This window comes from Macrobrachium nipponense, chromosome 34 (genome assembly GCF_015104395.2).
Source record: "Macrobrachium nipponense isolate FS-2020 chromosome 34, ASM1510439v2, whole genome shotgun sequence".
Classification (NCBI taxonomy): Eukaryota; Metazoa; Arthropoda; class Malacostraca; order Decapoda; family Palaemonidae; genus Macrobrachium; species Macrobrachium nipponense.
In genome coordinates, this window is record NC_061095.1 from 24,600,610 (window position 1) to 24,627,589 (window position 26,980).

At 37.4% G+C, this 26,980-nt stretch overlaps 1 protein-coding gene across 3 annotated transcripts in view; it reads left to right on the plus strand.

The window, feature by feature from the left end:
* The window catches only part of LOC135207672 (tachykinin-like peptides receptor 99D), a 498,955-nt gene that overhangs the window by 435,160 nt on the left and 36,815 nt on the right, over nt 1-26,980 (plus strand). For all 3 annotated transcript variants that reach the window (XM_064239514.1, XM_064239515.1, XM_064239513.1), the window contains 2 exons: nt 1,699-1,800; nt 4,318-4,452. In XM_064239514.1, coding sequence (XP_064095584.1) covers nt 1,699-1,800; nt 4,318-4,452 — 237 coding nt within the window. The remainder of the gene's footprint in view (nt 1-1,698; nt 1,801-4,317; nt 4,453-26,980) is intronic.

Below are 26,980 nucleotides of genomic sequence, written 5' to 3' on the forward strand. Positions count from 1 at the left end.
AAGTCTTTGATTCAGATCCCGATGATGATTTCATCGAAATCTGGTTATTTGTTTTCTTTGACTGTAAGGAATGGTCCGCTGGTATAGTAGTTAGTGTCGTGGCATGCCGCCCAGATGTCGCGGGTTTGCGTTTCCCCTAGGGTGATGAAAAATCACTGGCTCTGTATCGTGAGCAGTTACTGCTGCAGTGAGGGGTCTGCGGTGGTAGGTTGAAACCAACATATTTCGGAGGCTTGAATTGCATGTCAGTGGCCCCTGTGAATAGGTTTCATCTATTTTAAATAATAATAATAATAATAAGGTCTTCGCGATTTTGCGTCAGCTTCGAACCGGAAGCATAAACTTCTATACGAAGCAAAATGTGTAGTACGTGTAAACGAAGTATTTGTTGTTATCGTAAAAAAAAAAAAAAAGGAACTTCAATTCAGGAAGCACATGAGAATGAACAAGGTAGTGTGAAAGGGAGACTAGGAAAGTTGGTACTTTTGACATACTGCTGATTAGGTGTATAAGGTCTTCAGCATGAGTTATACTACGTCATTTCATTTTATTTATATAAAATGTGATGACGGGCGATTTCCTTTGAGAGAATAATTAGTCGAAAGGATGAAAAAAAAAATGACTGTTTATACCCGACCCAAGGCTAACGTAAATAAACTGTTGATGATGGCATAAACATTCAAGCAATAGAAAAAGTCCAATAAGGAGAAACCCTGCGTCTGTATTCATTTCGCAAGGAAAAGAAAAAATATCCAAAAGAAGATTAATCAGCAAAATGGACCAGAACGCTTCATCTTCCATTTGCCTGAGAAGGCCCACGAGGTACTCTCTCTCTCTCTCTCTCTCTCTCTCTCTCTCTTCCTTTTAAATGGAAAAACCCATATCGCCTAGTGCAGGCCCCCCTTCTTTTGATACTTATTCCCATATCATTTCGACAGGCAGTAAGTTTGTGGGTGTCTGTGGAGAAGAGAGAGAGAGAGAGAGAGAGAAAAGGTGAGGGAAAAATAAATCCTCCCAAAGTTGCTAGCTCTCGTCGATGTAAACGGACTTCCAAGTTACTGAAAAGTTTAGCGTATTTTTCTTTAAAAAGAGCATCAGAAATTATTTATTATTTCAAGGAGGGATTTTCCTCCATAGAACCAGGCGCGCGAGGAATGTCTTAGCAATTCGAGATGAAAGAAATGGAGGAAGAAAAAAAGGTGGTTTGTAAGCATTCCTCGCGGGACCCCGGATCTCTTGAAGAAAATCCGCTTAAGATCTTCGAGGAAATTATTCTCTCTCTCTCTCTCTCTCTCTCTCTCTCTCTCTCTCACTCTCTCTCTTATTAAATTTTTCTTTAGCTCGTATATTGTGCTAAATCCATCATTTTACTTCATCGACCCCAATTATAATGATTATTTTTATTTGCGTGTCAATGAACATTTACAAATGTGTGTGGATATATGTGTCAGTAAATTTATACCAAGACTTGAGGTATTTACAGCTCTATATATATTTATATATACGTATGGGTGTATATATATACGTATATACATAAGTATATAAATTTACTAATTCTTAGGTATGTACATGTTAATTTATGTATCTAAGGTTATAAATCAAGGTAAAATTGATTATTATTATCATTATTATTGTTGTTATTATTAGATGGCGAATGTTGGCTTTCCGATGCTGATTTCATTTCCATTCTATTTCCAGCGACTGGCCTTTTGGAAGCGTGTACTGCACCATCAGCAACTTTATGGCAAATGTCACTATCGCTGCTAGTGTCTTCACCTTGATGGCTATATCTTTCGATAGGTAAGTTTCTTTTATTGGCAAGTGTTTTGTCTTCCTGTTCACTAAGTCATAAAACGAGATTACGAGACGTGAAAATTTAAAGAATAAAGGTAAAATATTAACACAAACTGCTCATTAAAACAATTAGGTAAAATAGATATAAACTAAAATCATCGCAACTCTGAACAACCTGTTTTTATTTCTTCAGTGTTACACTCATTTTTTCCGCCGAGGATGCGTGTCTTCAGACGGTCTTTCGTTTTGAAAGCAGCGGTGGGTCTTACCTGTAATCAAAAAGAATGATGGGCGCTCTATACAATTTGTGAAATTACCCCTGATTTTCGCCAAGCCTTTGCTATTGTTTTGCTTTTCAGTGGCAGATTTGAGTTCAGATCCTATGCTGATATTGTTCTGTATTTGAAAGTGTTCTAGTATAGAAGACCTTTATAAAGAGTTATATTCTAGCATTATTTTTTTTTTAATTATGGCCACCTTTGGTGCAATAAAAGGCCTTGGGCAACTAACAACTTCTCAGAAGTCTGGTAATTTTTTTTTTAAAGGATGGGAGCCTGTGACGGTCTGTCGGGGTTTATCGAAGCATTGTTGTGTCATCCCATAAGTGACAGGCAATTTCAGGCCTCACCTTTATATTCTTGGGTGAGCTGCTTGTTAGCTGATTTTTATTGCCGTCGGCTATTAAATGGAGTTAACTTAATTGTGCTGTGAAGGATGCCACGCGATTCTTTCGTTCTAGCTAATTGCTGCTGCCCTATCAACTAGAAGCTCTGAGGAAATTCTTGCAGGATCCTTGCTGGAGTGTCTGCCGCTTTTTGTAATTCATAAACGGTTCATACATACATATTTACATACACATATAAATGTATGAACCTTAGTCACACATACCTGGGCATTTTTCATGTTCACTGATGTTAAGCCACAAATTTTATTTAATATTCAACTCACAATATTTCATGAATTGCTTACACTCACAATTCCTCTTGGGTGTAAGTTGTTCCCTGGGCATAACTAATTGGATATTAAAAGAATTGGTCTTAATATTCTTTAACATATATGAATATATATAATACATATGTATAATTAAAGTGTTTGTGTGTCATTGTGTCATATTGTCTGCGAGAATTCCTTCCATCATTGCTCACAGGTGATAGGTAAATTCTTTTAATTGCTAAATAAGGAGAAAAGATTTTTTCCGATTAATGATCGTATTAATTAAACTGTAATGATTTTCAGTTAAAACTCACTGCCACAATGTACACACATCTCGGGCTAAGGCTAGAATGACTTTGACCACTAATATTGCGTTTTAAATCTTCTAATTATTGTCGCATATTCGATATGTGTGAACATTTTAATTTTCTGCTTGAAAGACGTTTGCGTATTTTCCAAAAGAATTAGTTGTCTGAGAAGTTACTGTAAATATCAGTTGTTTAACAGGTCATACTTAAAGGCTGGGGCCAGAGTTCATTTCTGGTGAATAAAAGAAATACGTAGAGGACATCATCATTATAGAGAGGAAAACGGATAGATATACTGATGTTTGTTGAGAATTGAATCCGCGATATGATCACTTCTGTCCTGTTCCGTATCCATAGCAAGGAATTGGTGGAAGAAGGGAGGAGGAGGAGGAGGAGAAGAAGAATGCGAAAAGAAACAACTATAAAAGGTATGGAGAAAGGGGAAAGAAAGAATACGCCTCTTCATATTTGCTCCCCCTAATTTTCCATCCCGAGACGTTTATCAGAATGAAAAGGGAATCAGACCCGAAGGCCTTTTTAGTCCTAAGGTTTGCTTCGGCGTCTTTTGATCCTGCTCTTTGGGAACACAAACTAACGAATTTCTTAATTGACGGAAGAATCGGGGGTGGAGTTACTCCTCCAGTCAGTTGGATTTTAATGAGGAGTTTTATGTCGCAGAAAAGTGAAAGTATACTTCTTTGAGAGGTGTACTTAAAGATCTATATTTATTTTACGAATGTATCGCTATAAAAGGCACATCGAGGCGCTACCATCTTCGTATAGACTTCATGTTACAGTTATTATAATCGTATAGACTTCATGTTACAGTTATTATAATCAAATAGGCAACGGTCTTACTATGGCACCGTCAGATATTAACGATACATTTTCCTTATGATTCATATTATTATTCTTCTTCACCGTTCATTATCAGGCAGTGAAATTTTGATATTCACTTACTTGAAAAAAAATTAAAAGACTATTGTTCAGGAAAAGAGTGATGAATTTTCACAAAAATGTGAAAGAAAAACCTTTACTGTCTAATTATGTTATGTTATATGGATATTTAAGACATCTGCATTACGTGGTAATAAGAATGTACTACTATACTATTCCAGACTGAAATTCCTTTTTTATAAGGAAATGCCATTATCTAAAGAAGTATTTCTAATTCCTAATGAATAAACCTTATCTCTCTCTCTCTCTCTCTCTCTCTCTCTCTCTCTCTCTCTCTAGGTTGGAACAGGATTCATTTCAGGAACGTTGCAATCTATTATTTCAGGTACATCGCCATTGTGAGGCCTTTGAAACCCCGGATGACCAAAAGTGAGGCCAGGAATTTCATCATTTTTATCTGGGCCTCGTCAATGCTCCTGGCTCTCCCATGTCTTCTGTACTCCACAACAGTCTCCATTAGGTAACTAAACTTTTCATTATATATATATATATAGATATATATATATATATATATATATATATATATATATATATATATATGTTTGTATGTGTATATATACTTTTTGAAGTCCACTAATCACTTTTAACAGGCAGCTAAAAGACGTTTGAACCTTTGACTTACTTGCTCTGTTTTATTTTTTTTTTTCAAATTTTTATTTTTTATTTATTTATTTTTTGGGTACACTGTCTTTGTCGTGAGTCATACCAACGGTACGAGTTCATTATGTATATTAGAAATACAAATGTTTTATATATATATATATATATATACACATATATAACATATATATATATATATATATATATATATATATATATATATATATATATGTTATATATATATATATATGTGTGTGTGTGTGTGTGTGTGTGTGTGTGTGTGTGTTGATATAATTTTACTCTGTTACCATAAGTAGTTCCGGATGAGAAAGTTAAGTTTCCATATAAGGTTAACACAACTTCACTAAAAATTCTTACTAATACATTACTTTATAATTGCCCCATGTGTTCCATATTAAACATAATGAAAAGGACTAATTTATTCATTTCTTTATTCGTTGAAAAATTACTGGAAAGAAAAGCATGAGAGACAAATTATTGCGGAAATATTCTGGGAGAGGCTCTTCTAATGAAAAAAGTTTGGAGATGGAAGAGACGTTTAGGAATAACGACGGAAATTCGACAGGCGTATAACGCTAAAATGAAGCTATTCTAATCAGAAGCCACCAGAAGATCGGCAAAACTTGCCAAGTAGAATGTATCATGTATCCAGAGACGTGGCTCTTGAGATAAATCAAAGATATTCAGATCAGAGTAAGCTCAAAGGGGTGAAATAACACTAGATAGAAATATGATTCATGAAGAGAGTCTTTCAAAATTATATCCATACAGGTTCATTTGAGTTGGAACTTATTCATTCTAAAAGGCAAATCAAATATTGATCAGGCTGAGAAAGATTTAGAAACCGGAGAGAGAAATTGCATCGAAAATAAGATTAGCTGTCTAGAAGGATCTGTATTGCTGTACGGACAGGATTCAGGGTATGACGATGAAATTGAAAAAGACTTTGTTGACTGAGGACAAAGCTTCCAGAATATTCAGTGATACTGAGGTGGAAATTCCAAAAGTGGATAAGAAAATTTAAAAAATTCAAGTTCAAAAGCTTCATAGGAGAGAGTTGGATAAGACTTTGAAATGTCGTTCACAGCATCTCGGTGGGATAGTACGCGATAGGTTAGTTGGGCTCCATCTCCCTTCATCCTGGGGGGTCTACCTGGAATTATGGACTGGAGGCTGGAAATAAAAGCTTCTGGAAAATACGATTGGCTGATTTTAGCAGACGACCTTTGGATCTCATGGCGTTGGAGGCGATGATGACGATGACAAAGAAATCACTACATCCCCCACAATAAAAATTAAATGTAAAAAGGCCGTACAAAGTATTTAATGCATCAAGTTTGTTATTAATGAAAATAATAAAAAAAAACTACCTGAAAATGATGATTACACAGTGCGTGATCAAAAGCAAAGCCTTTTTATATCATGAAAGTAATTGTTTCAGGGTATATTACATTGATCATTTGCAGTACAAGCCTTACAGATAATTTATTTTTCTCTTTGTACTGTAGCTATTAATACTCTTTTATCGCCGAACGTGCCACATCAGCATTTTTTTTTATTCAGGTGCTTTGCAGTGTTCAGTTTTCTGGGCTATACTTGATAGAATTCAACATTCAATTTGTTGGAGTATTTTTAGAGAGGGAACCGAGATTGTTTGTTTTCGTTTTCAGTAGTGTTTATCATACATGTTCTTTTTATGCAGTAAAAGTAATGGTCAAAGACAGGTAGGGAGAGAGAGTGTAAGGGGAGGGAAAAATGACCTTTAAAATCATTAACAGCATTTATTTTGCAGTATCTAATGCTCATTTATATAGTATAGGTAGACAGATTTCCATTGTGTGTAATGTAAACTTATTTATTTTCCTAAGATCAGTTTTGATGATTTGGTCTTATACCTTTTCCCCCAACGGGCATGGCAAGACTTCAGTGCCGAAGCTTATTTCCAACCCATTTCAGGCGCTGAAGGTCTGAATATTTCTAAACATTGGCAGATATAGCCCCCATGAGTTTTCTCAGCGGCTGAATTATTTATATGGGGCTCTTAGCTATGAACCAGACCTCTTGCTTTGAGTTGAGAAGAGAGAGAGGAGAGAGAGAGAGAGAGAGATAGAGAGAGAGAGAGAGAGGAGAGAGAGAGGAGATAGTGCAGCAGGAAATGTGCACATGGGTGGGGGTGGGTGGTGGTGGTGGGGTGGTTTTGGGGGTTGGGGGTGGGGATTAGTCTTCCGCCTTAAGGGTGATAAGGAATTCCCTTTCAAAGGAAAACCTTGAGAAGCTTCCGAGAGAGAAAGAAAAAAAGATGTTGCCGCCAAATATAAGAGCAGATAGGATTTGCCCTTTACTGGAAACATGAATTCTTGAAGTTTATCACGTGATGGGGGGTATGACGAAGTTTTTGAAGGCTACGTAGAAAAATAATATACCGGGATAATATTTATAAAAAAATAAGATCGCTAGAATGTTCAGATGAAATTATTTACGTATTTGGACATGTTTTGAGCTCTCCCCCCCAGCCCACACTTTGTGTATTTATTTATTCAAGGCTAAACTAGATACATGCATTAATTTACCCACCCCATTTCTTACATAAATGTCAGGTTAGATGCCCAGCATGAAGATATGTGACTGAAAAGTGAAAAATCCGAGAACATTCTCAGTGTAGTTTCAGTAACCACCATCCATGGAGGTAAAGGAGATCAGTAATGTTTTGGGGAAAAGAATTATGATTTCATTCCAGGAGACAGAAATCGCTCCCGACTGTACGTCAGCAAATCTAATGAGATTTAAATGACTCCCAGATGAACACTTTACCAACCACTCGGCCGACTGGGAAAAGATTGGTTCGTGAATTACAAGGATTTGAATATCATTCTCCTCTCAACGTTTCATCAGTGTTACATGAATATATAATGTTGGCGGTAATATTAAATATTAATGGATTGCGACAGTTGTGCGAGTGTGTGCAGTTTTTAATCATTCCCTATAGGAAAAATTCTGACTGTTGTCTTTTAAGTCTTTTATTATTATTATTATTATTATTATTATTTTTTTTTTTTTTTTTTTTTTTTTTTTTTTTTTTTTGCTCTATCACAGTCCTCCAATTCGACTGGGTGGTATTTATAGTGTGGGGTTCCGGGTTGCATCCTGCCTCCTTAGGAGTCCATCACTTTTCTTACTATGTGTGCCGTTTCTAGGATCACACTCTTCTGCATGAGGCCCGGAGCTACTTCAGCCTCTAGTTTTTCCAGATTCCTTTTCAGGGATCTTGGGATCGTGCCTAGTGCTCCTATGATTATGGGTACGATTTCCACTGGCATATCCCATATCCTTCTTATTTCTATTTTCAGATCTTGATACTTATCCATTTTTTCCCTCTCTTTCTCTTCAACTCTGGTGTCCCATGGTATTGCGACATCAATGAGTGATACTTTCTTCTTGACTTTGTCAATCAACGTCACGTCTGGTCTATTTGCACGTATCACCCTATCCGTTCTGATACCATAGTCCCAGAGGATCTTTGCCTGATCGTTTTCTATCACTCCTTCAGGTTGGTGCTCGTACCACTTATTACTGCAAGGTAGCTGATGTTTCTTGCACAGGCTCCAGTGGAGGGCTTTTGCCACTGAATCATGCCTCTTTTTGTACTGGTTCTGTGCAAGTGCCGGGCATTCACTTGCTATGTGGTTTATGGTTTCATTTTTCGTATTGCACTTCCTACATATGGGAGAGATGTTATTTCCGTCTATCATACTTTGAACATATCTGGTTCTTAGGGCCTGATCTTGTGCCGCTGTTATCATTCCTTCAGTTTCCTTCTTTAGCTCTCCCCTCTGTAGCCATTGCCAATTGTCATCGCTGGATAGTTCTTTAGTCTGTCTCATGTATTGTCCGTGCATTGGTTTGTTGTGCCAGTCCTCTGTTCTTTCTGTCTTTCTCCTGTCTCTGTATATTTCTGGGTCTTCGTCTACTTTTATTAGTCCTTCTTCCAATGCACTCTTTAGCCACTTGTTTTCACTGGTTTTCAGATATTGCCCCAGTGCTCTGTTTTCGATGTTGACACAGTCCTCTATACTTAGTAGTCCTCTCCCTCCTTCCTTTCGTGTTATGTATAGTCTGTCCGTATTTGCTCTTGGGTGTAGTGCTTTGTGTATTGTCATTTGTTTCCTGGTTTTCTGATCTATGCTGCGGAGTTCTGCCTTCGTCCATTCCACTATTCCTGCGCTGTTTCTGATTACTGGCACTGCCCATGTGTTTATGGCTTTTATCATATTTCCGGCGTTGAGTTTTGACTTGAGTATCGCCTTGAGTCTCTGCATATATTCTTTCCTGATCGTGTCCTTCATCTCTTGGTGTTTTATATCTCCTCCTTCCATTATTCCCAGGTATTTGTATCCTGTCTCATCTATGTGTTTGATGTTGCTCCCATCTGGTAGCTTTATCCCTTCAGTTCTCGTTACTTTGCCTTTTTGTATGTTGACTAAGGCGCATTTTTCTATTCCAAACTCCATCCTGATGTCCCCAGATACAATCCTTACAGTCTGGATTAGGGTATCTATTTCCTTGATGCTCTTACCATACAGCTTGATGTCGTCCATGAACATCAGATGGTTGATTTTGTTGCCTCTTTTCTTGAGTTGGTACCCGGCATCCATCTTCTGTAGTACTTTTGTCATGGGAATCATGGCTACTACGAAGAGTAGTGGGGACAGTGAGTCGCCCTGGAAGATCCCTCTCCTGATATTAACCTCTGCTAGTCTTATTCCAGAGCTTGTAAGTATTGTATTCCAGTTGCGCATTGTATTTTTGAGGAAGCTGATGGTATTTTCCTCTGCCCCATATATTTTCAGGCATTCTATTAGCCATGTGTGTGGTATCATGTCGAAGGCTTTCTTATAGTCTATCCATGCCATGCTTAGGTTGGTTTTCCTTCTCCTACTGTTCTTCATTACCATTTTGTCTATCAGGAGCTGGTCTTTTGTGCCCCTACACTTCCTTCTGCAGCCTTTCTGTTGGTGGGGGATGGTGTTTGTCTCCTCTAGGTAGTTGTATAGCCTTTCACTGATGATACCTGTTAGTAACTTCCACATTATTGGTAGGCAGGTGATAGGCCTGTAGTTACTGGCTATATTTCCCTTACTCTTGTCTTTTTGTACTAAGGATGTTCTTCCTGTGGTCATCCATTTGGGTGCTTGGTGATTTGAGATACAATGCTGGAGTTGTTCTGCTATTCGTGGGTGTAGGGCCTTGAAGTTTTTGAGCCAGTATCCATGGACTTCATCGGGACCTGGGGCTTTCCAGTTTGGCATTTTCTTTAGTTGGTGTCTGACTGTGTTTGTCGTGCTGTCTGTGAATCTTTGTTTTATTCTCCCTGTTTTTTCTTCCTTGACTTCCTGGAGCCATGTTGCATGTTTGTTGTGTGATACCGGATTGCTCCATATGTTTTCCCAGAGTCTCTTACTTGGTTCGGCTTCAGGAATTTCTGGGTGGTTGTCTTCCCCTCTTAGTTGGCTGTATAGTCTTTTCTGGTTGGTTCCGAATAGTTTGTTCTGTTGGTATCCCTTATTCCTGTTCATGTACCGTTGGATCTTGTGTGCTTTGGCCTTAAGCCTCTGTTTTACATCTTCTATTGTGTTGTTTAGTCCCCTCTCTTGTACTTTGTATTTCTCGTTGAGTTCCTCCCTTGTTTTCTTGCTTCTTAGCCTTTTTTCTGCCATCTCTTTCAGTTTACTCAAGTCAGATCTCATCACCATGATTTGCTTTTCCAGGCGCCTTTTCCAAGGAGGTTGCTGTTTTGGTTTCTGTTGGGTTGGTTGTGACGGTGGTGTTGGTGTTCGAATCCCAATCAGTTCTGCTACTAATCTTGCTCCTGCATATGTCAAGTTATTTGTTTCTGTGATACTGGTGGTGTGTATTAGGCCCATTATTTCATTGACCTCACTTGTTTTCTCCCTTAATTTCTTGTTGTTGTAGGCTTTCATGGAGGGGATTTTTGTTCTCTCTGTATCTGGCTCCATCCATTGTCTAATCTTTTCTACCCATTCCGTCCTCTCTGTTACTTCGTCGGTGTTTCTCTCTATATTTTTATTATTATTATTATTATTATTATTAATTAATTATTAATTATTATTATTAAAATTTTTTTATTTTTTTTTCTTAAATTGATTATTAATTATTATTATTATTATTAATTCTTATATTCAGAAAATGAAACATATTCATATGGAACAAACCCGCAGGGGCTATTGACTTGAAATTCAAGCTTCCAAAGAATGTGGTGTTCATTAGGAAGAAGGAAGACGAGGTAAATGGAAATACAGAAAGAAACTTAATTATCAAATAAAAGACAAAAATATATCAATAATTAAGAAATAGATAAAATTTGGCGAAGTCTTGCTATAGGGTTTGAAAATGATATTTCGAAATTAAGAATGACAATAATAAAATCCTGTGGGTAATTCGTTCAAGCATCATTTAAACGTGATGAGAAGTCCTGCGGTTCCCTTGCTTGCGAGTAAATCGCATATTCCAGTTAAGCGAACTTTTAGAATAATGAACTTCCTTGCAGTGTTGGATGTTAGGGTAAATGATATTTTGGTTCAGAGAAACCTCAATAAGCGAGGAAATCCTCCAGTAGAGAAAGGCGGAGTGGAGGAGCCGAGGGAATACGCCCCCAACATCTGTAACCCAAATGAAAGCAGTCGAAGTTTACGACGGGGAATCCCAGAAGTTTATATCGGACGTCGTCTGCTGCTCCGAAGGACTGATGATTGAGAAAATTAAAAAAGGATTTTCAGTGATTTCCTTTGAGGAACAGAAATGTTCTTGGAGGTATGCGGTGCTTTCAAGTCTAGCTGAATGAATCTTGCATAGTAGCCAGTTAGATCAGGGATATAGATGTAAATAACAGTTTATCGTTAATTAATTATCTCGCAATCCAGAATAGTGGTGAATCTAGTACAGCACGAGGGCAAAATGAGTTATAGACCCATAAAGACTATAGTTTAATATCAGTATTGTACTAAGAGATCTCGAAGTTTTTGAAGCCTTCCGCTGTCATATATACGTATATATATATATATATATATATATATATATATATATATATATATATATATGACCGGTAAAAATGTTCTGTTACAACAGAATTCCATCTAATAAAAGGAGCCCATAAAAAACACCAAAATATAGAGAGAAAAGTACTATATTTCAGAGACTGCTGTCTCCCTCTTCAGGTATATGAATGAGAAAAGTTTACAGAAAAGGTGGTATTTATACCAAGAGGTCCATCCTCAGGTAAGCCAATTTAGGTCACCCCGCTGATAATCTTCCTTTAATCTTCTTAAGCGTTGGTTGAATGAAAATCTTGTTGATTACATCTGAATCCCATGCTCCTTTTGAGATGTTCATTACCTGCCTCTCTTTTATTAAGGCCGATTCCATCATTTGACTCTTGTAGTGGCAGTTGCTGCTATAAATTATATGTGACAAATTCCAGTTTATTCTATGGTTATGTTCATTTATATGGTTGAAAATAGCTGAGTTCTGTTGTCCATACCTAACTGACCGTTTGTGTTATATTAATCTTTGGAGAAGTGATTTTCCTGTAAATCCGATGTAAGATTGGTCAGTCCTGGCATAGGATTTCATAAACCCCAGTGTCCTTGGCGGATGTCTTTTGTTGGACGTTGATAAATTCATATCTGACAGAAACTACAGCTGTGAAGAGATATGTTTAAAAGGAGTGCTACTAAATGCTTTAACTGACCTAAATAAGAAATATCCTGTTCCCCGTAGATTTATGATACCCATCCGCTTGCTAAAAAAGTTAGATGTTATAATAAGTAGATCAGACAAAGACGGCAAAATCGTAATAATGAACAAAGACCTCTACCTCGACAAAATCAACCAACTCCTTAGCGACACAAACACTTACGACAAACTGACGAAAAATCCCCTCCAAAACATCCCCACAGAATTTTTTCGGAAAGTAAGATTAATTGGCCAAGACAAAAAGAGTATTGAACTATTAGAGAAATTTAAAGTAATTAATCCTAAAGTACCCTACTTTTATGGCCTTCCCAAAACTCACAAAGACAGTCTTCCATTCAGACCCATCGTTTCATGTGCCGGAGCTTTCAATTACAAAATTTCTAAATGGTTAGCTGGCCTCCTTTCCCCTTTTTTAGGCACTTTTTCTCCCAGTCACATTAAACATTCGGAAGATTTTTGTCACAAATTCAGAGAAGCACATATACCACTTCACAACATGAAACTTTTAAGCCTTGACATAGATTCCCTATTTACAAAAGTACCAGTACAGGACGTTCTTCAGTTTTTGAGGGAAAAATTATCCCCCTATTAAGATCATTTCCCATTGGTGCTTGACAAAATAACAAAGTTAGTTGAATTATGTGCATCTAATAACATCTTTTCATTCGGTGAATCATTCTATAAGCAAAAACTCGGGTGTAGTATGGGTAGTCCTTTAAGTCCTGTTTTAGCCAATCTGTACATGGAATACTTTGAAACTACAGTAATAAATGCAATAAAACCCAAAAACATGCTGTGGATGAAATATGTAGATGATATTCTAACATTTTGGGATAATAGGTGGGGCAATTTTAAAGAATTCCTTTCAAAATTAAACACATTAGTGCCTAGCATCAAATTTAAAGTTGAATGGGAAACAGACAACAAAATTCCTTTTCTTGATGTTTTAATTATCAGAGACACGACAGAATACAAATTTACCATATACAGACAACCAACGTTCTCACTTTCATACATTCACTACTTTAGCTTTCACGACATTGCTATCAAGGTAGGTGTAGCCAGCAACTTGTTCTTAAGAGCCTTACGAATTTGTTCCCCAGATTTCATGAAAAAGAATTTGAACTAATTCATAAGCAGCTTTCGTCTTTAAAGTATCCTGACCATATAATTGAGAAAGCAATCCACAAAGCAAACGTAATTTTCTACCGACCCCCTAAAGACAAGACCAGAGATACACCCAACAATAACATAAAAATATCCTCAACTGGACAGGATTAAGACGGTGACTCAGACCCTCGGAAAATCTAACCCTTTTGCATTTACTTACCCAAACACCTTGGCCAAATCCCTGATTAACGTCCAACAAAAGACATCCCCCAAGGACATCGCGGTTTACGAAATCCCATGCCAGGACTGTGAACAATCTTACATCGGATTTACAGGAAAATCACTTCACCAGAGATTAACACAACACAAACGGTCAGTTAGATAAGGACAACAGAACTCAGCTATTTTCAACAATATAGATGAACATAATCATAGAATAAACTCGAATTTGCCACATATAATTTATAGCAGCAACTGCCAGTACAAGAGTCAAATGATGGAATCGGCCTTAATAAAAGAGAGGCAGGTAATGAACATCTCAAAAGGAGCATGGGATTCAGATGTAATCAACAAGATTTTCATTCAACCAACGCTTAAGAAGATTAAAGGAAGATTATCAGCGGGGTGACCTAAATTGGCTTACCTGAGGATGGATCTCTTGGTATAAATACCACCTTTTCTGTAAACTTTTCACATTCATATACCTGAAGAGGGAGACAGCAGTCTCTGAAATATAGTACTTTTCTCTCTATACTTTGGTGTTTTTTATGGGCTTCTTTTTATTATATATATATATATATATATATATATATATATATATATATATATATATATATATATATTTATTGTTACGTATGAAGCCTGGCCTTGAAGGGCTCGAATACGTAAACGGAGATAGTTGAGGGAAAAACAGAATAAATTACTTGAACTTACTGTAACAAGGATTTAAAGTGAAAATTTACTCTAGAGGAAAAGGTCACCAGAAACTCGGCTAATTACTTTACATCTATTTATTTACAAGAGGCTGCTTAACAGCCTGGTAAATGCAACTGGTCCACACGTGGACTAATATCTCTCAGGGGATGATAGTTGGCTTAAAATGAGATTCACGTAAAAGCTGGTTTCGAAATCTTGCGGTAGTGCAACACTTGCGGGCGAGGAGACTTGGACACGTGACTCAGGGAATCTGGAAAAGATCCCAGATTAGACAAGATAAAAAAAGGACTTCTTGCACAAGTTACGATTATTCAGTTCTCTAACACTGGGGAAAGGGCACTCTAGTGTTTAACTGAGGTATGCAATGACTTCATTTGTCTGGGACGATCACACAAGGGAAGCATGCGGCCATGAGGCAGTGAGAGGAACAAAGGGATGAGTTAGAAGTTTGATTTGAGAAAATTAGGAGGTAAGGAATTGGCAATATGCTGTTTCACAAGACGTACCTAGATGCCATGATCAGTGGACCTTTGTGGAAAATGTGGCGTCGGCTTTGTCTCAGGTCTGGGGGGTCTGGGAGTGCCAGTAACACCTCGTTAGGCCTAAGTGGGAAGGCTGGTTGGGGACATCCGTCCGAGGTCACAACTGGAGCCGACTGAGAGCGAGGGCAGGTGTTTTTCCTGGGTGTTGGGGGTCAGCTTAACCCCCCAAGACCAGGGCAATCCTGGAAACAGAACATACAGCCAGCAGAGGGTTCACAGGAAAAAGAGCTTAACCCTCTTAGCCGAATGGACGTATTAAACGTCGAGTCAAAATGTCTCCCGTATGCCGAATGGACGTATCATACGTCGACTCAAAAAGGTTTTTTTTTAAATTCGCGGAAAAATACTTATAGGCCTACCAGCCAAAAACTTTTGAATCACGCGCCTTGGGGGATGCTGGGAGTTCACGGATCAAGGCGTTGTTTTGTTTACAATCGCTACGCAGGCGCGCAAGCGCGAATTTCTTTCTTATCGCACTAAAAAGTATCAGTGACATCTCGGAAATTATTTCGTCACATTGACATAATTTTTGAACCATTTTAAATTAACCTTTACATGAAGTATTATATGAGAAAATGTGTGCAATTTCATGTAGAATACAAAAAAAAAAATACTCATGATTGTAGCTTTTATCAGTTTTGAAATATTTTCATATAAATAACGATAAGTGCAAAAATTTCAACCTTCGGTCAACTTTGACTCTACCAAAATGTTCGAGAAACGCAATTGTAAGCTAAAACTCTTATATTATAGTAATATTCAATCATTTGCCTTCATTTTGCAACAAATTGGACGTCTCTAGCACAATATTTCGATTTATGGTGAATTTATGAAAAAACTTTTTCCTTACGTTCGCGCGGTAACTCTTCCGATAAATTTTTTCGTGTGATTGTCCTAATGTTTGCACCATTTTAAATTTGCCGTTACATAAAGTTTTATATATGTAAATGTGCGCAATTTCATGCACAATACAACTAAAAACAACCCATGGTTGTAGCTTTTACCAGTTTTGAAATATTTTCATATAAATAACGTTAAGTGCAGAAATTTCAACTTTCGGTCAACTTTGACTCTACCGAAATGGTCGAAAAACGCAATTGTAAGCTAAAAATCTTATATTATAGTAATATTCAATCATTTACCTTAATTTTGAAACGACTTGGAAGTCTCTAGCACAATATTTCGATTTATGGTGAATTTATGAAAAAAAAAACATTTTCGGAATTTTTTTTTGTGAGATTGTCGAAATGTTTGCACCATTTAAAATTAGCTGTTACATAAAGTTTTATATATGAAAATGTGCGCAATTTCATGTAGAATACAACTAAAAATGATTGAAGGTTGTAGCTTTTCTCTTTTTTGAAATATTTGCATATAAATCACGAAAAATAGAAAAAAAACACATTTGGTCAAATTTGACTCTACCAAAAAAGTTAAAAAACGCAATTGTAAGCTAAAACTCTTACAGCTTAGTAATATTCAGTCATTTATCTTCATTTTGAAACAAATTTGAAGTATCTAGAACAATATTGTGATTTATGGTGAATTGTTGAAAAATATATTTACTTCCCTCCGCGCGCCGATTCGCTGCCGCAAGTCTCCGAAATGCGTACATTGCATTATCCTAATATTTGCTCCTTTTCTTATTAGCCGTTTTATAGAGGTTCATATATCAAAATGTGCGCAAATTCATGAAGAATACAATAAAAAATAATTGAAGGTTGTAGCTTTTCCCATATTCGAAATATGGGCATATAAAAAAATATATATATAAACATTTCGACATTCGGTCAACTTTAACTCGTCCGAAATGGTCGAAATCTGCAATTCTAATCTAAAGCTCTTACAGTATCGTAACATTCAATCATTTGTCTTCATTTTGAAACAAATTGGAAGTCTCTAGAACAATATTTAGATTTACGGTGAATTTTTGAAAAAAACATTTTTTTACGTCCACGCATTACGAATTCATACATCATTTTGTGATAATATTTTTCCGGTGTTGCTTTTATTGTTTTACAATGTATTATATATCAAAATGATTGAAATTTAGGGTACAATACAACGAAAAACAAATTAACTCGTTAGCTTTGACCATTTTTTGCACAGCATGATTTGAATACAATTATGTATGAATTTTTTTTTTCGCTACCATATATCGCATTATTTGCATATGATAATGATATTATTTTTCATTTGTGATGGTTGCCTACTAAACTTCAGGCAATGACAAAAAAAGGAGCCAAAAATGAACACTTAATCTTCAAAACTAAGCGCGCTGTGATTTTTTGAAAAAATTATTTTTTCCACTTCCGCACTCGCTCCAAACCGGGCCCAGCATACGGGAGAGGTTTTGATTTTTAGGGCTTCGGCGTAAGAGGGTTAAGATATAGGCCTAATAAAGTACCAGTCTGCCTACAGGATCCTATATCTGGCGTGCTAGCTTTGGTTTCCCGCCTAAATCAGCTGATATTTCGAGGAATATGGCTGCCATTTTACAAATCAAAATAATTAACTAAATGCTGGGTAGACGAGGAGATCAATAAACGTAGCAATATATATATATATATATATATATATATATATATATATATATATGTCTATATATAATATATATATGTATAAATATATATACACTTATATTCGCTTATATACAATTATATACATAATACACATAAATATAAATAAATAAATAGTATATCTATTATTTATTTATTTATGTGTATTACGTATGCAAAAGTATGTAAGTTCATATGTATTTATACATACATACATACATATATATATATATATATATATATATATATATATATAAAACACATTTTTAATTCATATATACTATGCGTATGCATGTATATATATGTTATATATATATATATATATATATATATATATATATAATATATATATATATAATATATATATATATAAATATTAAACGAGGTTTTTAGGACCAAATGATACTCGTTTAAACAAAATGAAACAAACTGCTATCAGGCAACTACCTACCCTCGATCTGTGGCTGAATCTCTCTGGGCGTTAGCTGAAATGCAGGCTAGGCAGAAATGAATTCCCGTAGATACAAAAATATTCTTTTTATTTCCCAAATTAGCTAACATTAAAATGGGACAAAATCAATGAATGAAAATGGATTAAAATGAATTAATTCTGACCCAAAAAAACCCGTTAAACTATTGTTTTCCTCTCCCAAACATGTTTAAGTAAGTACCCCCTCTTATTCTTATTATGTCAGACCAACCACATTTTAATAAGTCAATCACGTCTTAGAGAATCCATTTATGTAAATATGGTGACATTGAACCCATCTTATTCGATGGGTCTGCAACACCTCTTCCAGGTGTGTTCCACAACCTGTTACAAAGAGTGTCCTCTCTTATTCTCATTTCTCATCACCAAAGCCATATATCGTTTGCTGCGAACACGCATCCAGACACTCCCTGTGTGGCACCCAGCAACCACGGGTGCCGCATGTCCAAAGCATGTGATTTCCGAGGCGTCACCAACCTCAGATTGCATTGGTCATCTTTCCTGGCTGTTTATCATTTCAGCATTCTTCGAGGAATCCAGCACTTGTCTCTAAGCGACCTGTCTCTAACCGGAAAGAGCTGAGATTAACAATTCACTACTGTGCCCTTTTAAGATGGCTTGGCCACCTATGTCTTTTGTGCACTCCTGTCGCAAACCACATCGGCAACTGGTATATACTAGTTCATAATGTTTGCAAGATAGCCCCTATAACACATATTTCGACTATCATTATGGATACCATAACCGCAACCACTGGAACTGTGTAGCATTCGTTGAAGAAGAATTCATCCTCGTCATTATCCTCTAGCGGTGGAACCGTAACCATCTCACATGTATGCGGAACTTGAACCTCCTCGTGGTTCCATGTAAGTGTTTCCCGAACACCTTTGTCGAATAATTGTAGACCGTGGCTGAGTATGTGAGCCATCCTGCAACAACTCAGTATTAGGTGCATCCAACACCCCTGTCGCTGAACTGTAGATTCGACATCTTCTGATGAAGGAATCGTAACCGCCACCTTGAAATATCCTGTGACTCCCATGCAAGTGTGTCATGCAACCGCCTCGTAGAAGATTGTAGACTCCTGATTTGTCCCAGAACATATCCTGAGACGATCCACCGACGACATCTCGTCTATTGCAAAGGCGATCTGTAACATCGCTGCTCGTGTGTAGATCCGACCTCTGGTACTGTAAAACCAAGCTGTTTCCGTCATCACCCTCGCGTGAAGTTGGGAATTCTTTAAAGTCATCATCTGTCCGTATTTGAAAAGTCTACATGATCATAGAATAACTAAAGTCTTGCTTTAACACACGAATCTGTCATCAACTAATATACCCAATCTCATGGTCAATTATTAAAAATTCCTCACTAAAACAAAATATGATCTTTACCCACTGAATCCTCATAACTAATCCCATATCTGACAAATATACTATCAAAAATCCCCTTAATGCCTATACAGTAAAACCCGTGCAATGTTTATACAGTTAACCTCCATTAAATATAATGACGAATACCCCTTCTATCTTGCACATATACCCAGATAAATTCTACCTCCTGTCTATAATAGAAATGCTATGTAGAGCTTAACCCCGATTACAAGTTTCCCTTGTAGGAGAAAAAATAAATGAACTTTTCCCATTACAAAATGTACACAGAGAGAAAAATATATATATATATAATCCGGCGCTTTTCCATATAAAACGCAGTATGTATCATTACGGAATTTGCTACCACAACATATCCTATCGACCTGAATTGACCCCTTACAGTCATACCCATGGAATGTCATTATGGACATCCCTGAAAACAGTGCAAACCTCTGAGTAATCAACATCAAAAGAAAAAAAATCAGCAACCAGTCTCATCACAGCATCGTCAGCAATAAGCCACCTGTGAATACTTCATGTGCTCAAATCGCACTATAGACTTGTCTAGTCAGACTTGCAACCTCAGAAATCGTTATTTCTTCAAATGGCCCAAAAATATTTACTGATGCTATAGAACCATATTCCTCAAAATTTATCCCTAGGACATCCTCAAAGGTAGCCAAACATTGTCCTCGAAAACATAACTCATTCATGATACTACCACATGTATGTAAAACCGCATAACCACCTAGTCGGGATATAAACCACAGAAAACCACAATTCAACAATTATATACCGCCAAACATAACCACTGATGAATATAAAAATACAACACCTTCATAGGGACCCATAAAACCACAAAAAATCCACTGCCAAAGATTATAGCCACAAAAAATTCAGCCCCAAAAATTCACCACCAAAATAGCCACAAAAAATTCAGCCCCAATAAACCCATACCGCCAGGGACCATCACACGGACCTGTTATAATATTTCTCAGCTTAACAGAGATTTGCCATACTCTCCACCCCGTTTTTCCTCGTGAAATAATTACCTCTGGTTTTTACGCCAAATCGCTGCAGTTTGTTCATAATAAGAAAAATAGTAGAAGAAATGAAGAGAAAAAAAACATTTCATTAAAATGACTAAGCACAATTTTCACCATCAATTTACTAAACCAGAAAAAAATGTAACTGCGCGATATTATATTAGTAACCACAACCAACTCTTTTCAGTTTTGATATATGAGTTAATTTCGACCGACCTGTTTTACCCTCTGAGACTATAAATCTGTTTCCAGTCTTTTCCTCAATGACTCTAAAAGGACCTTCAAATTTCGGACCCAATTTGTAATTTAGTTCATTTCTCACATTGATTTTCAGAAATACCTTGTCTCCAATACTGATTTTAACATCAGATGTTCTGCTATTACTTCTTTCTACCATTTCTCGTGTCGTGGCCTCGAGATTATGGCTGAGACAAGCATGTCTCTCCTTCGCTTTGGAAATTAATGCTTCAATTGTATCTTCTCCATGATGAGGTATAGTTAACAGATCAAATGTGCCTCGTGCTTGGCAACCAAACAAAGCTTCAAATGGAGACATTTTAATGGAATCACTCACCATAGTGTTAATATTATATCTAACAACATCAATATATCTATCCCAGTTTTTATCATTACCACCTAGTCTTCCTGAGAGCGAGCTTCGAGCACTTTCCTATTTGCTCGTTCACATAACCCATTAGCTTCAGATCTGTATGGAATAATTGTTACTTTCTGTATCCCCATGACTTCTGCCAAACATTCTAAAGTTTTGTTTACAAACTCTCTGCCATTGTCGGTTAATAAAACCTCGGGTGAGCCATATCTGCAAATGATACCATTGAAAAATGCTATAGCTACTTCTTCAGCTGTTGTATGATTAAGTGGAAAAATTTCTACTATCCTCGTAAGTTCATCTATTATCACTAACAGTTACTTATTCGCATATCTAGATACACAAAAATTTCTAGGATATCCAATGTATTCTCTGAAAAGGTCTACTTGGTATCGGATATGACCCCAATTTGCAGGTTTGGAAGCATTGCATACTGTACAGTTTTTCACAAAATTTTCCACATCTTTCCCCATATTTTTCCAAATATATTTAGCACGCACCTCATACGTTTTTTCTATCCCCAAGTGTGGACTACCGAACCTGCAATGTACTATATCCAAAACCACTGGAATTAGGACTTTCGGAATTACGATCTGTGTCGCGTCTCCTTTACTTTCACTAGTCCTTAGTTTATACTTAAGTTTCCTGACTAACAGATTACCTTCTAATTCTAAACACGAAAAAGGTAACTTATAACGTTTCCTGACTAATTCCCCTCTAAGAAACGCTTTTGCGTCTGCCAAAATTTCATCTTCATTCTGCCTTTGCTCTATGAGATGCATATCCCATTGTATAGAATCGCTAGTAACTAACGTAACTTGAGATCCTTCCATGTAGTAAAAACTTCTACCAAGGGCATCCGCTACTACATTTGATTTGCTTTCTATATATTTGAGCTTTGCATCGAAGTCCCAGATAGTTAAAAACCATCAAACTCTTTTAGGTGACAAATTGGGTTTAATAAAAAGATCCAATAATGCCTTGTGGTCTGTAAGGACTTCTACTTTATTCCCCATCAGTAGCATTTTAAAATGAACCAAACTTTATACTATTGCAAAGGCTTCTTTATCTATGGTAGCCATTAATCTTTCATTGCTGCCCTTTTTCCTAAACTTCCTGCTATAAAATGCTATGGGATTGAATTTCCTTTCAAACTTTTGCATAAGGCAAGCACCTATACCCTCTTGACTGGCATCAGTCACTAAAGTAAATGGTTTGCTGAGATCTGGAAATTTCAGAACTGGGGGATTCATTATCGCGTCCTTAAGTTTTTGAAAACTATCATTCTGGGGTTTTCCCCATTGAAATTGAACGTCTTCCCACAATATATCTGTTAGAGGAGCTGCTATGTTAGAAAACCCTTTCACAAACCTACGGAAGTAGCCCACCATGCCTAGGAATGACTTAATTTCTTTCTTTGATCTCGGGGTGCGAAAATCCGCTATTGCTTTGACTTTATTGTTGTTTACTCTAACCCCTCCCTTGGATATGACATGGCCTAAATATGTGATTTGCTTTTTTCAAGAATGAACACTTAGCTAGCTTAATTTTCAACCCTGCTAATCTAAGCCTCCTAAGTACTTCCTTAAGCACTTCCAGGTGTTGTACGATTGAGTCTGTTGCAATTAAAATGTCATCCATGTATACAAAAACATTTTTACCCAATAACCCGTGCAAAACTGTGTTCACCAACCTGGTAAAGGTCATCGGACTGCCCGATAAACTGAACGGCATCCGCATAAATTCATAGTGTCCATTGGGCACTGAAAAGGCCGTATATTCGTTACTATTCTCACTAAGAGGGACCTGCAGAAAACCCTGCCCTAAATCAATTGAGCTATAAATATTATGTCCCCCGATTTCTACAAAAAGATCTGGTATGCATGCGACTGGATAACGTTCAGGAATTGTTTTTCCATTTAAACGTCTAAAATCGAGCATACTCGGACAGAACCGTCCTTCTTAGGCACTGCTAACAGAGGAAAGTTGTATGGAGACACACTAGGTCTAATGATTCCTTCCTCTTCCCATTTATTGACCTCTTTCTCTACCTGTTGTCTGATTTTGAAAGGTATGCGGTATGCAGGAACATAAATAGGTGTTGTGGCTTTTTCTAAGGTTACCTTATGTTCTAACACATTAGTCAATCCCAGTATATCCCCTTGTAAAGATATTATATTTCCAAATTCTGCTAAGAGCTCGCTTACCGCTTCAATATGCTCATTATAATCCGCATTAGCTAAATGTTCTCTAAATATTCGCTTCCTTGATTGTATTTCTGCCTCTGACAACTCAGATTTCCCCTCTACAACAGCCTCTGAACCACTGTCATTACTCCAATCTTGGAGATCTAGCACATATGTATTCTTCTGGTATTTCATAACTTTATCATTACAGTTCAGTAATTCTATCCATGTAACACCAGTGTTTGATACACTGTTCACTGATGCCGTGCTAATAACCCCTATTAGTTTCTCACTACCCTCAATTACGCATACTTCCGCTGGTTTTTTCACTTCCCTCAACTTGACTTTTGCCAGTCTTTGAACCTGGCATTAAAATAACATCCTCTGATAAAACATTTATATTTATAGTTAGTACCTCCCTGTTCCACGATCCCATAAATATCACTGCCCGTGGTTCTGATAGCATCCACCCCATTGTTAGTATCAGTAATACTATCAATATTAGTATCAGTATCACAACCCATAATTCCATCGTCACACCCACCAAAATTGTTACCACCGTGGCCCCCAACATCCCGTTTAACATCGCAGTTATTCCCCGTATCCCCAGTGTAGGTTTTTGGTATCAACATTCCCCATATCCCCAGTACCATATCACCATTAGCACCGCCAAATGCACCCCCTTTTTCAATAATCTCCATATCCTCAGTTTTACTTGCGTCCTCATCAGGGATAAAAACACCAGGTATTCCAACCATTATACCACTAACCCGCATAGTCCGAAATCTTGTGTCTTCTACATGCAGGATGGCCCAGCAAAAGTCTGTTGCCCAACGTAACCCCTTTTATAACCAAAAATGGTTTTATTAACCCTCTATCACCGAGAGTAAACCGTATTCTAACACAACCCAGGTTGTTTAATATATGGGCTTGCACATCACACACCATCTCCATTGAGGGTTTCAAAGGGTAATAGGAGAACATGGATTGATACAAATAATGATCACTTAAATTTATACTAACGCCGGTATCAATGAAGACCGGGATATCAGCATCCTCCACTGTTCCATATACTATAGGTCTGGGCTCTGGGGCATCCCCCACGAGACCACAATGGTCGGCTTTCCAAAAATTTCGCCGATCCCTCAGCCCTCTTAAGTGACCTGCCTGGGAAGTTCTCGTATTATAACTCCCAGACCTTTGAGGTGTAGGTCTCACATCTTTCCGTATCTAAGATGGACAAGCTTGCCGATAGTGACCCACACTCTTACACATTTGGACATATGTTTCTGAACTTGGGCATAAATTAATTCTTCATCTGATGTAGGTTCTATCTTTTCATCAAAACTGTCCACTATTGCGTCTGGTACGTCATGTAATAGCATCGCAAAAGGAATCAGTTTATGTAAATTGTCGAGTGGGACTTTATCCACATTAACCCATTTAGAGTTTTTTAATTTCTGTCTCCATTCTCCCGCTGAGTCAAAAAGCTTTGAGCTATGTTCATTAAGGGTAGTTGTGCCTTTCCGGATTTTATATAGCCCTCTTAAATCTCTCACCATATCACCGTGTTCCTTTGAGCCATAAGCTGCTCTTAAAAATGTTTGTAAATCGGTTCATGATCGACACTTTGCATACTGAAAGCTCCTACACCGGTAGAAAAGATCACCTTTATTGAAATCTAACAAGGCTTTCGCCTCCATGAACGCCTCTATATCATCTGTAATCCCGTTGGCGTTTAAATAGTTATTCACTCCCTCAATTTGCACTGTTTGTGAAAGAACTCCGTCTACAACCCCACGGAACGGGCTGACACCCGCACATACATTTGTAATCCTGTGAACCAAGGTCTGGTTACCACTTGCACCAGCCATTTTGCTTTCTTTATTAAAACCCTTACACTTCAGGATCTTCCCCGACCTCACTAACATTAATATATTTATGCACTCACAAACCCCAACCCAGAAAAATTAATAATAATCATCCACCAATTAAAGATAAAATAAACATGCACTGCACCCAACAAACTGCCATATAAACTCTTCACTGCTCAGGTAATCAGCTATAAATACAAGGTCGCTCCAGGAACAAAAAAAAGGAAGAAGACAAATTAAAAAGTATGAGAGAAAACCGCTTAACTCAGCCTCCGTTCACACGCCTGTCACTGCCTCAGTCTCTCTCTCTCTCTCTCTCTCTCTCTCTCTCTCTCTCTCTCTCTCTCTCTCTCTCTCTCTCTCTCTCATAAGAGTGTAACCCACAAAATACCCTTTTCCCCTGTATTTTTTACCACAAAACCACTAATGTCCACCGAATCTCGAGGGACATCAAAATAAAACACACTTTAGAGTAAATTGACACCAATAAAAAGAGAAAAAAAAGAAAGGAGGGAAATATAAAATTATGCACTCACATCTTCATAGAACCGGAGCCAGTACCTGTTTACCTATTGCAACCACGCGTAATTCATTCCCGTTACGCTATAAATACCCTTTGATACCCCTGTAACACAGAGACACGCCTTCACACTAAACCACTGCTAGAAAGACTGCCTGCGACGCACCGCACTAGGTACCTTCCCTTGCATCTAAATCTTAAATTAGCAAAAGAGCCAGTTGCCCGATACATAATTACAAACACTCACCATAAAATATGCCTAATCTATATATACATAGTCTCTTCGGAGGCGCTACCATGGCCCTAAATGGAATCTTTTAACCGCTGCCACCACCTATTAAACGAGTTTTTAGGACCAAATGATACTGGTTTAAACAAACTGAAACAAACTGCTATCAGTCAACTACCTACCCTCGATCTGTGGCTGAATCTCTCTGGGCGTTAGCTGAAATGCAGGGTAGGCAGAAATGAATTCCAGTAGATACAAAAATATACTTTTTATTTCCCAAATTAGCTAACATTAAAATGGAACAAAGTCAATTAATGAAAATGGATTAAAATGAATTAACTCTGACCCAAAGAGAACCGTTAAACTATCGTTTTCCTCTCCCAAACATGTTTAAGTAAGGAACCCCTCTTATTCTTATTATGTCCAAGCAACCACAACATTTTGATAAGTCAATCACATCTTAGAGAATCCATTTTTCTATATGGTGACATTGAACCCATCTTTTTCGATGGGTCTGCAACACTTCTCAATACCTCTCAACACCTCTTCCAGGTGTGTTCCGCACCCTGTCATAAGTAATCAAAGAGTGTCCTCTCTTATTCTCATTGCCTATCACCAAAGCCATATGTCGTTTGCTACGAACACACATGCAGACACGCCTTGCATGGCACCCAGCAACCACGGGTGCCGCATGTCCAAAGCATGTGATTTCCGATGCGTCACCGACCTCAAATTGCGTTGGTCATCTTTCCTGGCTGTTTTTCATTTCAGCATTCTTCGAGGAGTTCAGCGCTTGTGTCTAAGCGACCTGTTTCTAACTGGAAAGAGCTGAGATTAACAATTCACTACCGTGCCCTTTTAAGATATATATAGTGTGCATGTATAGATAGTTAATAATCATACCAAAATGCTACCACTCCTTTCCCCATTTTTACAAGTTCCATGAACGAAATCGCTGTAATCATGCGCCACCAAGGCAGCTGTCATAAGACTAATGCAAGGCTTCAAGACCCCGCAGATTATTGCGAGACTATTCTCATATTTTCTTAGTCGAAAGTGGTTGATGTTCTTTCGTACCCTTTTGGTCTTATGATGATTTTTCATAAACGAAAATATGCCGACA